The 12,553-nt window shown below is 36.1% G+C and overlaps 1 protein-coding gene across 1 annotated transcript in view; it reads left to right on the top strand.

Annotated features, from left to right (window-relative positions):
* The window catches only part of Spx (Spliceosomal protein on the X), a 150,384-nt gene that overhangs the window by 10,718 nt on the left and 127,113 nt on the right, over positions 1-12,553 (top strand). The window contains exon 2 of the mRNA XM_090407932.1: positions 11,646-11,729. Coding sequence (XP_090264058.1) covers positions 11,646-11,729 — 84 coding nt within the window. The remainder of the gene's footprint in view (positions 1-11,645; positions 11,730-12,553) is intronic.

Raw genomic sequence — 12,553 nt, 5'->3', positions numbered from 1 at the left:
GGGTGAACAGCTAAAAGTCAGCTACTGCAACAAATCTGAAAACAAACCCCAACTCAACATCACCAGAGTTAAAGATCGGTACTATCAACATAAGAAGCCTGAATGGTAGAGAAATGGAGCTACCTGAGGAATTAGATAAGTACCAGATCGACATAATAGGGGTGACTGAAACAAAAAAGACAAAAACTGGTGAGATCTTTCTGAGCAATAAATACAAAACGTTATATTCAGGCAATGACAATCAAGGAAAAGAAGGGGTAGCCATAGTATTCAACACAAAATACGAGGCTAATCTTCTTGAATGGCAGTCAGTCTCAAGTAGAGTAATGTGGGCAAATATGAGAATGGGGGAACTGGACAATGAGACTTATTTGTGCCTATGGTCCCACAGAAGGTTCTACTAAGGTAGAAGTGGAGGAATTTTTTGAGGCTTTAGAAAAAGCAACTGACACAATGAAAAAGGAAAAGTTGGTCCTTGTTGGGGATCTGAATAGTAGAGTAGGAAATGATTGTGAGACATATAAAAATATTTTGGGAAAATTTAGAGAAAAGAGCAAAGCTAATAATAATGGGCAAATATCTGTTGGATTTCTGCTCAGGACATGGACTGGTTATTACTAACACCATGTTCCAACATAAAAATGTGCACAAATTCACATGGAGAGAAGAGGCAAGGAATATGAAAAGTCTCATTGACTATGTTATTGTTGATAGTGATGTTTTCTCCCTGGTGCAGGACACCAGAGTGTACAGAGGATTTGAAATTGGAAGCGATCACTATTTAGTCTTGAGCAGGATAAAATTGAATTTCATATCGAAAAGAATAACATGTAAGAAGGTTTTAAAGTGAATAAAAGTTGAGCAGCTCTCAGATGTGAACTGTAGACTAAAATACACAAAGATTATTGAAGAAAAAATGAAAGAGTTTGAGAACAGGAATCAAACCTTGGAGATTCAGTGGCAAACTCTGAAGAAAACATTGATTGATTCTGCCAGAGAGGCATGTGGTAAGGTTGTCTGGAAGGATAAAAAAATCAGAACTCCCTGGTGGACACAGGAAGTTAAAGAGGCAGTGAAGGAAAAGAAGAAAGCATATCAAAAGTTCCTATCAAATAAGTCAGCTTGTGCTCTTAGAGAATACAGAGACAAACGCAAGAATGCTAAACACTGTGTAAAACTAGCTAAACAAAAGTCATGGGAGCACTTTGCAAGAATATAGAATATAAATATCAGAAAAAAAATATTCTGGAGGTTGTTGAAGAAGCTTAGAAATGGAGGAAAGAGTGCTGTAAAAAGGGTTAGAGATGATAAAGGTGACATGAAAACGGGAGAAAAAGATATCCTTGAAGTATGGAGTAATTACTTTGAAAAACTGCTAAATGAAACAAGCAGTGATGACAGCACAGTGGTAAAAAACACTGACCAGGCATGTAGTCAGGAATACATATCCATACTTGAAGTAGAAAAAGCCATTAAAGGCTTGAAATGTGGAAAGGCAGCAGGAGTAGATGATATTCGACCAGAAATGCCGAATTATGGTGGTATAAGAGTCTTAGTGGCTGCACTGCATAGTTCAGAAAGCCTGGACAGAGGGATGAATTCCCATTGATTGGAGTAGAGCTCTCATAGTACCCATATATAAAAAGGGAAATAAGACTGAATGTGAGAATTACAGAGGTAATTCCCTACTGAGTGTCCCTGGCAAGATCTATGCAAGTATACTTGAGAAACAGTTGAGAAGAATTGTGGAAGAAAAGCTGGGTGAAGAACAAGCTGGATTCAGGCCAAATAGAGGCTGTCAGGATCAGATCTTCACTTTACAACAAATAGTCGATAAAGCATGGGAGCATAACAGAGATCTGTATTTAAGTTTTGTCGATTTGGAAAAGGCATATGATAAGGTGCCAAGAGAGAAGCTGTTCAATACGCTACAGTTATATGGTGTCAATATGGCATTATATCAAGCAATACTTAGTCTTTATTTGAGTTGTAAGTCAGCATTTAGAATTGAAGGAAGTACTGGAAGATGGTTTAATGTTAAATCTGGTGTGAGACAAGGATGTACATTATCCCCTCTGTTATTCATTATCTGTATGGATCACATTATGAAGGAAAGTGGTATTAAACATGATATTAAAATTGGAGATGTTAATGTCAGCTCTTTGCTTTATGTGGATGATGTTATACTTCTAAATAAATCTGCTACAAGTCTGCAAGATTCTCTGACTAAATTGAATAGCTGTTGTAATAGATATGGTATGAAGGTCAGCAAGAAAAAGACAAAGACATTGAAAATGTCAATTGTGTTGTAAATGGAGAGCCTGTGGAACAAGTAAAATATTTCAGCTACTTAGGCACGATTTTTTTACTGAAGATGGTAAATTAAATATAGAAATACACAACAGAATCAGCAAAGCTGGTATGGTGGGAAGTCAATTGAATAAATTCATATGGAATAAGAGAGAAATTAGTCAGAACACTAAATTAGAGGAAGACCAAGATATAGGTGGATTGATACAGTACAAAGTGCCTTAGACGATAGAAATATAAGATCTCATAATGTTGGAGTCTTGACAAGTAACAGACTGATTTGGAGGAAAATTGTAGATAGGAAGTTAGTAATGATGTAATTTTTTTCATGTAGTACTATCATATCCTGTACACCCTTTGGGGGAAAATGCAGGAATTTGATGATGATGATCTAATATATCCTTATTTTCAGTTTTCATGTCAGCTTTATCATCTTTGATTCCTTTTACAGTACTTTTTCCTTCATTTCTAAGCTTCTTCAGTAACCTTCAGAACATTTTGCCACCTTCCTGATATTTATTGCTATATTCTTCCAAAAGTCTTCCCATGATTTTTGTTTAGCTGCTTTTACACACAGCTTAGATCTTTTATTTTTTCTGTATTCTTTTAAGTCATCTGCCAACTTATTTCTAGGAACTTTTGGGGTGTTTTCTTCTTTTTCCAGGACTGCTTCTTTAACTTCTTGTGTCCACCATGGTGTTTTTATTTTGCTATCCGTGCAGACAACTTCACCACATACATCTCTTGCTGAATCAGTCAATGTCTTCTTCAGATTTTGCCACCGAGATCCCAAGTTTTGGTTCTTGTTTTTAATTTGTTTCATTTTTGTATTCTGTAATGTTTGTATAATCGAGTCTACCATTTACTTGTAAAAGCTGCTCAATTTTATTTCTTTCTAAAAGTTTCTTGCATGCTGTTTTTTTCAATGCGATATCTTTTTTTTATCCTACTTAGTACTAAGTATGGTGACTTCCAATTTCAAATCCACTGTACACTCTTGTATCCTGAACGAGCATGATGATATCACTATCAACAATGATGTAGTCAATGATGCTTTTCTTATTTCTTGTGTTCTCTCTCCATGTGAACTTGTGCACATCTTTATGGTGTTAGTAATGACTAGTCCATGTCCTGAACAGAACAGCTGCCTGTTCTAATGATTAAAAAAATAACTTACACGTCTTCTTTAGAACAACCTTCTGTGGAACATAGGCACAAATAGGTTTCATTGCCCGTTGGTCTAGGGGTATGATTCTCGCTTTGGGTGTGAGAGGTCCCGGGTTCAAATCCCATATTTTGCCGGCCTGGTTGGCCTATCCGCTCTCCACCCTAAAGGCTGCGGATTCGAATCCCGCCGTGGGCATGGATGTTTGTGATTGTGAAAATACTATTGGTGGTGGTTGACGGTAGATGGAATTGGTGTAGTTGCAGTTTGTTGTGGTTGGTAGACTCAGTGTGGAGACAGAGAGTTGAAGAGTAGGTGTCCTCCCTCGATGAGTCTTTGGACTCCCTGGAGGTGTCATGTAATAATAATAATAATGAATTGTCCATGTCCCCATTTTAAAGTTTGCCCACATAACTCTACTTGAAACTGCCTTCTGATCAAGAAGTTTATCTTCATGTTTGGTGTTGAATGCTATCGCTACTACTAATGAATATAGCTTAAGTATTACAGTGTGATATTTGAGTGTGGAACACAGTATTTGGATAAATGTTTTAGCCAATATTATCATAAATTCATTGCTTTTGTTAGCACTCTGATAATGGTGAAAGGCAAATAATTGTATAGATCTTCAAGGAAGACGAAGTAAACAGTGTGGATTTTTCAAAAATGGTATGGTACTGCTAATGTATGTATGCATGGGAAGATGTCATGGATGTTTATGTAGAGAAGCTGAACAAGACAAAAGACAAGTGCAAGTATGTAGGAAATGTGATATTCTGATGGACCATGAGGCCTGCTTAAATATGAGTAGGTAACATGGCTGTCGAAGATTGAGTGAATGTTCAGAAAGTGTATGGAGAAATGATAGTGAGGAAAAAAAGTTCGATTGGTGATAATGAAAAATATTATTATGAGTGCAATTAACAGTAAGGTAGTGAGTGGAGTTGATGGTGAATAAATGTGTGTGACTGGTGATGAAATAGTGAGAGTGAATAAGAGCAAAAAAAGGATGCAAGATTTGAAAGCTGAGTTTGTGAAGATGAGGCAAGAGATAAGGTGGTTGCAGAGTGAAATGAAGAGAATTGCAGATATGTATAGGAGAGCGAAGAAGACAAAAACAAAAGATGTCGATATGAAAAAGGCAATGAAAGACACGTGAGTGGTGCTGTTGTATGGTGATTCAATTATTAGAGGTGTGGTAAACGACAAGATGCACAAGGTTTATTTTCAAGGAGATAAAATGAATAGAGTGATTGAGGCATTTCGATATGAGGAGTAAGCGAGCAAAGGAGTTGGTAGTGGTAGCAGGGACAAATGACTTGACTAGGAACAAGGAGAATGTAAGATTAGATATCGGAAGGATGTTGAGAAGGATAAAGGATAATAATGTGATAGGCAAGGTAGTTGTTGGCCAGGCATGACAGTGATGAAATGATATGGGGAGCAAAGACTGAATGATATGTTAATGGAAATGTGTAAGGATAAAGGAGTGCAGTTTGTTAATGTGGGGAATGAGTTTGAAGTATGAATTGAGTTATATAAGAATGATGGACTGCTGGAAGGGAGAGTAATGAATGCAGAGAATGAATCTGAGCAAGTAAGAAGCAATGTGAAAGAAGCAGGAGAGTAAAAAAGGAGAAATGGAAGTGGTATTTATAAATGAAGAAGTTGGTAGCATGAGTGTAGAGAATGAAAGAAGTGTGCAAGACAAACAAGAACGGAGAGAGTGTCAGGGTGGACAGGAGAACACAGCATGAGAAAGGTTGATGCTCTAAGAGGATGTGAATGTGTGTGTAAACAAAATGGGAAGGGGATGACCTGGTATGTGGGGGAAAGTTGGATTTGAAGAAGGTTCTAGGATGAGTAAAGAGAAACCAAAAAAAGTATCAGTGAAACTTGTGTTATAGATCCAGGAATGAGTTATGTTTGTATATGAATGCTAGAAGTATCAGGAGTGGTAATAATCAGTTCCATGAGGAATACAAAGAACAGGCAAGGAGAGTGACTTTGTTGGTAAGGGTAGCAAAAGTTCGTTATGAGTAGCAATTAGCTAATGAAGCCAAAAAAAAAAAAAAAAAATCCCAGGGAGTTCTTTTGATATGTAGCCAGCAAAAAAAAAAAAAAAAAGAATGATTATGGTAGGATGGCATTAATTGGTGAAAATAGCATAAATACAACTGCTGTGGAAGATATAGTTCAGATATTTAATGAGCAGTTCATAAAGATCTTTCATCCTTATGAATGTGACATCATGGAGAGTTTGAGAATAGTGGATGAGGAGGAGAAGGAGAGACTGACTGTGTGTGAGGAAGAGGTATATGGAGAATTGTGCAAACTTGATGTTTATAAGGCTGTGGGACTTGATGATATATTGCCACATATTTTGAAGGATTGCACTAGAGAGTTGACATCTGCCTAGATATATTTGTTTAATATGAGTCTTACATTGAGTCAAGTTACAAAGGCGTGGAAGGAAGACAAGATTGTACCACTTCATAGAGGTGACAGAACTCAAGCATATCAAATTATAGACCTATCTGGGTGTCAGGTGTTATAGTTAAAGTGCTGGATAGTCTGGTTAGAACCAGGATCCAAAATTGGGTTGACCAGGTATTATCTTTGATGGACAGCATGGATTTGCTAAAGGGAGGTCATGTTTTAGTAATCTTCTTGCTTTTTAAAATAAGGTGATGGGTTCATTGAACATAGGAAATGGATAAACGGTAATATATTTAGATTTTGCAAAGGCTTTTGATAGATTACCACATGATAGTTGATAGTCACACTAGAGCAGATGGGCTTGGATATTAGAGCAGTGCATTGGTTTAGAGATTGGCTGTCTGATAGGTATAAACAAGTTGTGTATGAGAAAGCATGTTTTAGGACCATTGCTGTTTAACTTGTATGTTAATGATATTGGGGAAGATTAGAATGGGGATATGCAGTTGTTTCTAGATGATGCAAAGTTGGGACGAACTATGAGGAGTAGAGCAGATGTTGTGGTCTTACAAGAAGACTTGAATAGACTGAGTGAATGGGCAAGGGGGGTGGGGAATGCCAGTTCAATGTTACAAAATGTAAGGTTTTAAATTTTGAAAAACAAAGAAGGGATGTAGAATTTACTCTTGGTGGGGATATATTGTTGGAAGTGGAGGAAATAAGAGATCTTGTTGTGATGGTGGATAAGGATCTAAAATTTAGATGACATATGGCCAAAATTGTGCAGAGAACAGAATGAATTCTGGCAATGATGCAGCTGACTTGTAGAAGTATGGAGATTCATAAGACTCTAGCATAAATCGTGTAGCACAAGATTTGAGGTCGATGTTAGACATAGTGCAGCAGAAATGTGTCTGAGGAAAGATAGTGTGTTGCCCCAGTATGATAATGCAAATTGGATGAGAATAGCAGTAATGGTGGAGATGATAGCAAGAATGCACAATAAAAGATGTCTGGAATATGGAGATGTGTGGAGTATGTTTGAGGATCAAAGAAAGCTGTATACAGGAGATGGATTACATTTGAATGCAGAAGGATGCAGGCATTTGGAGAGACTGTTGGTTACTGGGCAAGCGAGTGTGTCGGGACAGGGAAACTAGAATTACACAGGTGGAATGTTGCAGGAATTGCCTTGTGGAAGAGTGGCTTGAGAAATAATGGGGCATACACTACACTATACTACAGACCCAGTTGGAGTATGAGAGGAGTAATAATGGCTATAAGAATACTGCCAATATGCTGGATTTTCTGTATACAAATGCTAGGAACCTTAGGAATAAAGAGAATGAGTTTGTGGTATTGATTGACTCAGTCTCCAAAGGTTGGTATTAATGAAACTTGGTTAACTGAGGAGGATGTTCTAACAGGGATAGAAATCAAAGGGTATAGCATATTTTGACAGGATAGGAATGGTAATCATTATGGTTGAGTGTTACTCATGATAAAAGATGAATTGTGCTCTCTCAGGTTTGACAATTTCAATGAAAATAACAGTAATGGATTTGATAATATATGGTGTGAAATAGATGTTTATAAGACAAGATATTTAGTGGGATGTTGCTACAGACCAGGGATTATATTTTGTCCAATACTGAGTCCAATTTTATTTCTTTATGCTTTCTTCTTTTCTTGTCCCAAAGAATATAGCCTGCCATTCTCTGTAGGAATTTCATTTCTCTGGTTTCTATTCTTTTTGATTCTTGGTTTTTGTATATTATGCCTTTTTATTTCTGTACTGGAGATGTCTATGACATAGGGGAAAATTTCACCATTAAAGATTAAGTTATTTAATGTGAGGTTTCCATTTCTTGTATTTTTAGTAGTGTACCTACTTATGTTATTCTAAATTTAAAACATTTCTGGAGCACTTTTTTTTTCTCCCATTGGTTTTGGTGTGTGTCAGAAATTTTTTACTTGCTGATATGAAAATAACCATAAGAAGAGGTAAGTAGTGCTCTGTTTCTGGTGTTTTCTTTACTGTTTCTTTTAGTGTATTAATGCCACCATGGCACAAAGTGGAAATACAGTTGACAAAAATTGCACCCAAATTACTTTTGTATAGGAATGTGATTGCCACTTACACAAAACATGAATTTTCTATTTTATCCTTTCAAAGTTTGGCTATTGTGCTTCAGGATAACCTGAAAATGTTGCTGTCATTTTATCTCAAGCCATATAAAATGTGCTGATTTTTTTGGACTGCCTTGAAACAACTTTTTTGGAAAATTGACACTTGGATAGTTGATGAGTGTTTTGAATGGAGTGACCAATGAAGAAAGATCATTGTTTCAGTTAGAATAAATCCTCTAACTTGATTAAAGTAAGTTCTTAGATTACAAGAATGGAAACAGTAGTCTGACTATGGAAAGGAAAAGTAGAATTCTTAATAAGTTCTGTAGGAAACTTGCACATAGTCTGAATTATCAGTAAGAGCATTGGAAAATCTGAATAGTGTTTTTAAGTGTCCTGGATAAACAGTTGTATTTAATTGTTATTGCTGATAATTATTGGCATTTAAAAAGTGATTGCTGAAAGATTAGCTAGTTTAATAGCTATTTAGCATGTAAAATATGTGATTACTGTTTTTGTATACATAAATAAAAACAAAAAGAATGGGACTAAGAGGAAGAATAGTTTGAATATGAATAAATAAATCAACCTGTACAAGGTTATGCAGGAACAGTAAATCTCTTGTCACATAGTTCCATGTTTGGTCTCTGGAGCAGAGTTTCTGGATTATGTAAAAAAATAATAAAAAATACAAAAAAAAAATTATGAACTTGATAAAAATAGAAAAACGTCCTTAGCTTATACACAATACAAATGCATCATAGGCTGGCAAATAACCTTTGGTGGATGGAGACCACACACACACACATTATTATTATTTATTTATTTATTTTTTTAATTTCAGGGTTTTGGAATTGATCAAACCATGTTTTATCATAATATATTTTTCTTTACTTTAATGAAATACTATAGATGAAACAATGAAGGCCATTAAAGATTTATTGGGCAACATTTCCTTGATGCAACACTGATATCATCAGGCTGAAGACAGTGAACTGGCCAACAGTTAATGAACATTAAAGTCAAGGATTCTCTGGATTATCTCTAATCCAAAGAAATTTAATAATAGGGTGTGACACCCTTTGGCAACTCGTATAGGTAAATATGACTTCTCCATTACTTCCACCTTGGTATCACCACCTCTGGGTCTGGTTTCCCACTGATGAGACCTTAATAAAGGTTGAAACCAGTCTGGGTAATGGCCCTTCCCTTAATGCATAGCATTATACATGTTCACAAGGAGATGTGCTTTGCATTATGGGAGATACTAAGGCAAGTGATGAGAATTTATACCACCTTTACCATGAGTTGTCATAGTCCTGAAAGTACTTCAGGCACAAACTTTGTTTGCTTACACTTGGATAAATGATAAAACCCAATATATAATTAGTAGCATAGCCAAGTGAAAAAACTTCCACAAAAAAAAAAAGGGCATTTTAAGGGAAACTATTTTTTCTGTTAAATCAGTTGTATTTCTTTTTTAGAGAAAAGAGAGGTCATTTTATTTACATTTCTAATGTAATTATCTTCGACTTGATTTGGTGATCATCCAAATACCGACTTGCACTGACCAGTGTTATGCTAAAGAAATCAACAACAACAACAACCATGGGTCCTCAACTTGTGTATAGAGTTTCCGCACCATTTGACGATGTCATCATCCCATTCTCTGTTTGGTCTTCCTCTTTTGTTCTTTCCTTCAATCATTCCAAACAGCAACGTTTTTAATTTTCTCTCATCATTCATTCTACATATATGACCAAATAGACGTAGTTTCCTTTTGATTATTTTCTGGATCAGGTTTTCTTTTGGTTGTATTCGTCTGTAGATTTCCTCATTGTTCACTTTCTGTATCCAGCTTATTCTCAAGATCTTTCTATAGCACTTCCTCTCAAATGCCAATATCCTCCTTTCAGATTCTCTCAGAAGTACCCAGGCCTCACATCCATAGAGCATGCTGCTGAAGATACAAGTTTCTATAATGCGTAGTTTGGTTTGCATCTTTATAGCTCGGCTCTTCCATATTTTGTCCATGGCTTTTAAAATAGTTGTTGCTCTGACTATTCTAATTTTATCTCTTTTTGGGGTCCAAGTCATGCGTCACGTGGCATCCAAGATATGTGAAATGTTCCACATTTTCCAGTTGAAATCTGTCTATCGTAACTCTGTTCAGTAACTCCTGTTGTCCGAATATCATTGTTTTAGTTTTTTCAAAGTTGACATTTAGTCCATATCTTTTTCCTTCTGTGTATAGTGTTTGCAATGTCTGTTCCAGCCTTGCTGCGTCTTCTTCAATCAGGACGATGTCATCTGCAAAGCAGAGGTAGTTTATTCTCATGCCATTTATTGAAATGCCTCCACCTTCATCTTCAATCTTATCTAGTGTTCTTCCCAGATGTGTGATGAAGATGATTGGTGATATTGAGTCCCCTTGTCTTGTGCCTACTAGTGGCAAACCAATCTCCAGTCTCACCTGCTATTCTGATTTTTGCTTGTGCTTGGCTGTTTATATCTTTCAGCAGGCAGATCAATTTATTGCCCACACCATAGGATTCCAAGACAGCCCATGTTATATTTTGGTCATTGGAAGTCCACGAAACAGCAATATATCTTTTTGTTCTTTCTTCGAGCTTTCTCTGCTACTAGTCTTAGTGTGAGTATTTGTTGCACTGTACTTCGATCTTGTCGAAATCCGGCTTGCTCATCCAGAAGATGTGCCTCCATATGCCCCTTCAGGCGTTCTGTTAATATTTTCATCAGCACTTTGGCAAGATGACTCATTAATGCAATAGTTCTGTAATTGGTGCATTCTAAAGCACTGCCTTTCCACTCTTCATGGGCATACCCTGATCTCCATATTTTATTAAATAGCTTATCTATTTCTTTTGCAACTGATTCTTCCCCATATTTTAGCATCTCGCCTATTATGTTGTCATTTCCAGGACTCATTATTCTTGAGATGTTTTATAGCCTTATTCACCTCCTCTTCCAAGATGTCATTTTCAAAGATCTCTGCTGGTGGAGAGATTGCTTTTAGTTTCTTTGATTACTTCTGTTGCAGTATCATTTAGTTGAAATTTATATAGTTCACTGCAATATCTTGTCCATTTGTGTATGATTTCTGTCTTGTCCATCAATACTTGACTATCTTCATCTTTGATTGCTACTGATCTTGTTTGCCACTTCCTATTGACATTTCTTATAAGTTTGTAGACCTCTCTAGTTTTGTGTTCTCCATAGTACTGTTCAATGTCTTTGCACTGGTCTTCCAACCATTTGGCTTTATCAGATCTTGCTGCTTTCCGTACTTCATTGCATTTTTGACTGTATAACTCATCTGCTGCCTCTGAATTATCTCTTTTAAGTTTCAGTTCTAAAGAAATATTGACTGTGAAATCTTTAAGAATAAATTTAAAGTTTTCTAATAAACCATGTTTATATCCATTTTTTTCATTAATATCATTTTAACACACAACCTTAAAGTAGAAAAAAAAATTTTTTTTTGATGTGACATGCTTTATGAAAATGTGTCATTCATTTTAATTTGTTTATATGTGTTTAAATGTTTTTATAATATACATCAAATTTGATTATTTTGTAGATGCTACAATATATGTTGGTGGCCTGGATGAAAAAGTATCGGAAACCATACTTTGGGAGCTTTTTGTTCAAGCTGGTCCTGTAGGTAGGTGAACTATTATATTATTGTTATTTTCCTGACCTCTTTGGAGTCCTGAGAATCTTCAAGGAGGTCAGTGCCAGACAACATAGTCTATTGTAAAACTCCTTACTCATCTGCTGAATGCACTTTTAACAGCTTCTCAGGCAATATATTCCATGCTTTTACCATTCTCCATGCAAAACACTTATTTCTTATCCTCTTACTCACTACATCCTTTTACAATTTTCAGGAAAGGTTCCTTGTTCCTTCTCCCCCTCATTCTACAGTGGGAAAAATCTCCACAGTGTCAATTCGATAATGTTTCAACAGCTTAAATGTCTCCCTTCATCTTCTATCCACCAAACTGTGCAGTTTTCATGCCTTCAGTGTATCCTCATGACTGACATTATACATGACTAATATCATTTTCATTATCCATCTCTGCAACTACTCTCTCTCTCTCTCAGGTTTTTTTTTCATCCCATTCAAGTCTAGTTATCAGATCTGAGCACAGAAATCCAGATATGGTTTGATCAAAGCTTAATACAATGTGACCACCACTCTTTTATCTCTTGCAATCACTGTCCTCGATATCGCAGCAATTCTCTGAGTTATCTTTAGAACCTTGCAATGTCCTGTGAGCTTTAAATTTCTATTTAAAATCACCCCCGAGATCTCTTGCTTCCTTCACTTCTTCCGGTATAACTCCACCTAGCTTGTATGAAACATCTCATTTATAAATGACAAATTTCAGCTCCTTATTTTGTTTCATTAAACATCCCTATTCATTTGCATACCTTTCCAGCATATTCAAATCCTCTTGAAGAGCCAGAACATCAGCACTATTA

The sequence above is a fragment of the Typopeltis vanoorti genome, chromosome 18, assembly GCF_054136105.1.
Source record: "Typopeltis vanoorti isolate ZY-2024b chromosome 18, IOZ_Tvanoo_1.0, whole genome shotgun sequence".
Classification (NCBI taxonomy): Eukaryota; Metazoa; Arthropoda; class Arachnida; order Uropygi; family Thelyphonidae; genus Typopeltis; species Typopeltis vanoorti.
Note: the sequence above shows the minus strand (reverse complement) of the source record. Positions and strands in the feature narration are given on the sequence as shown.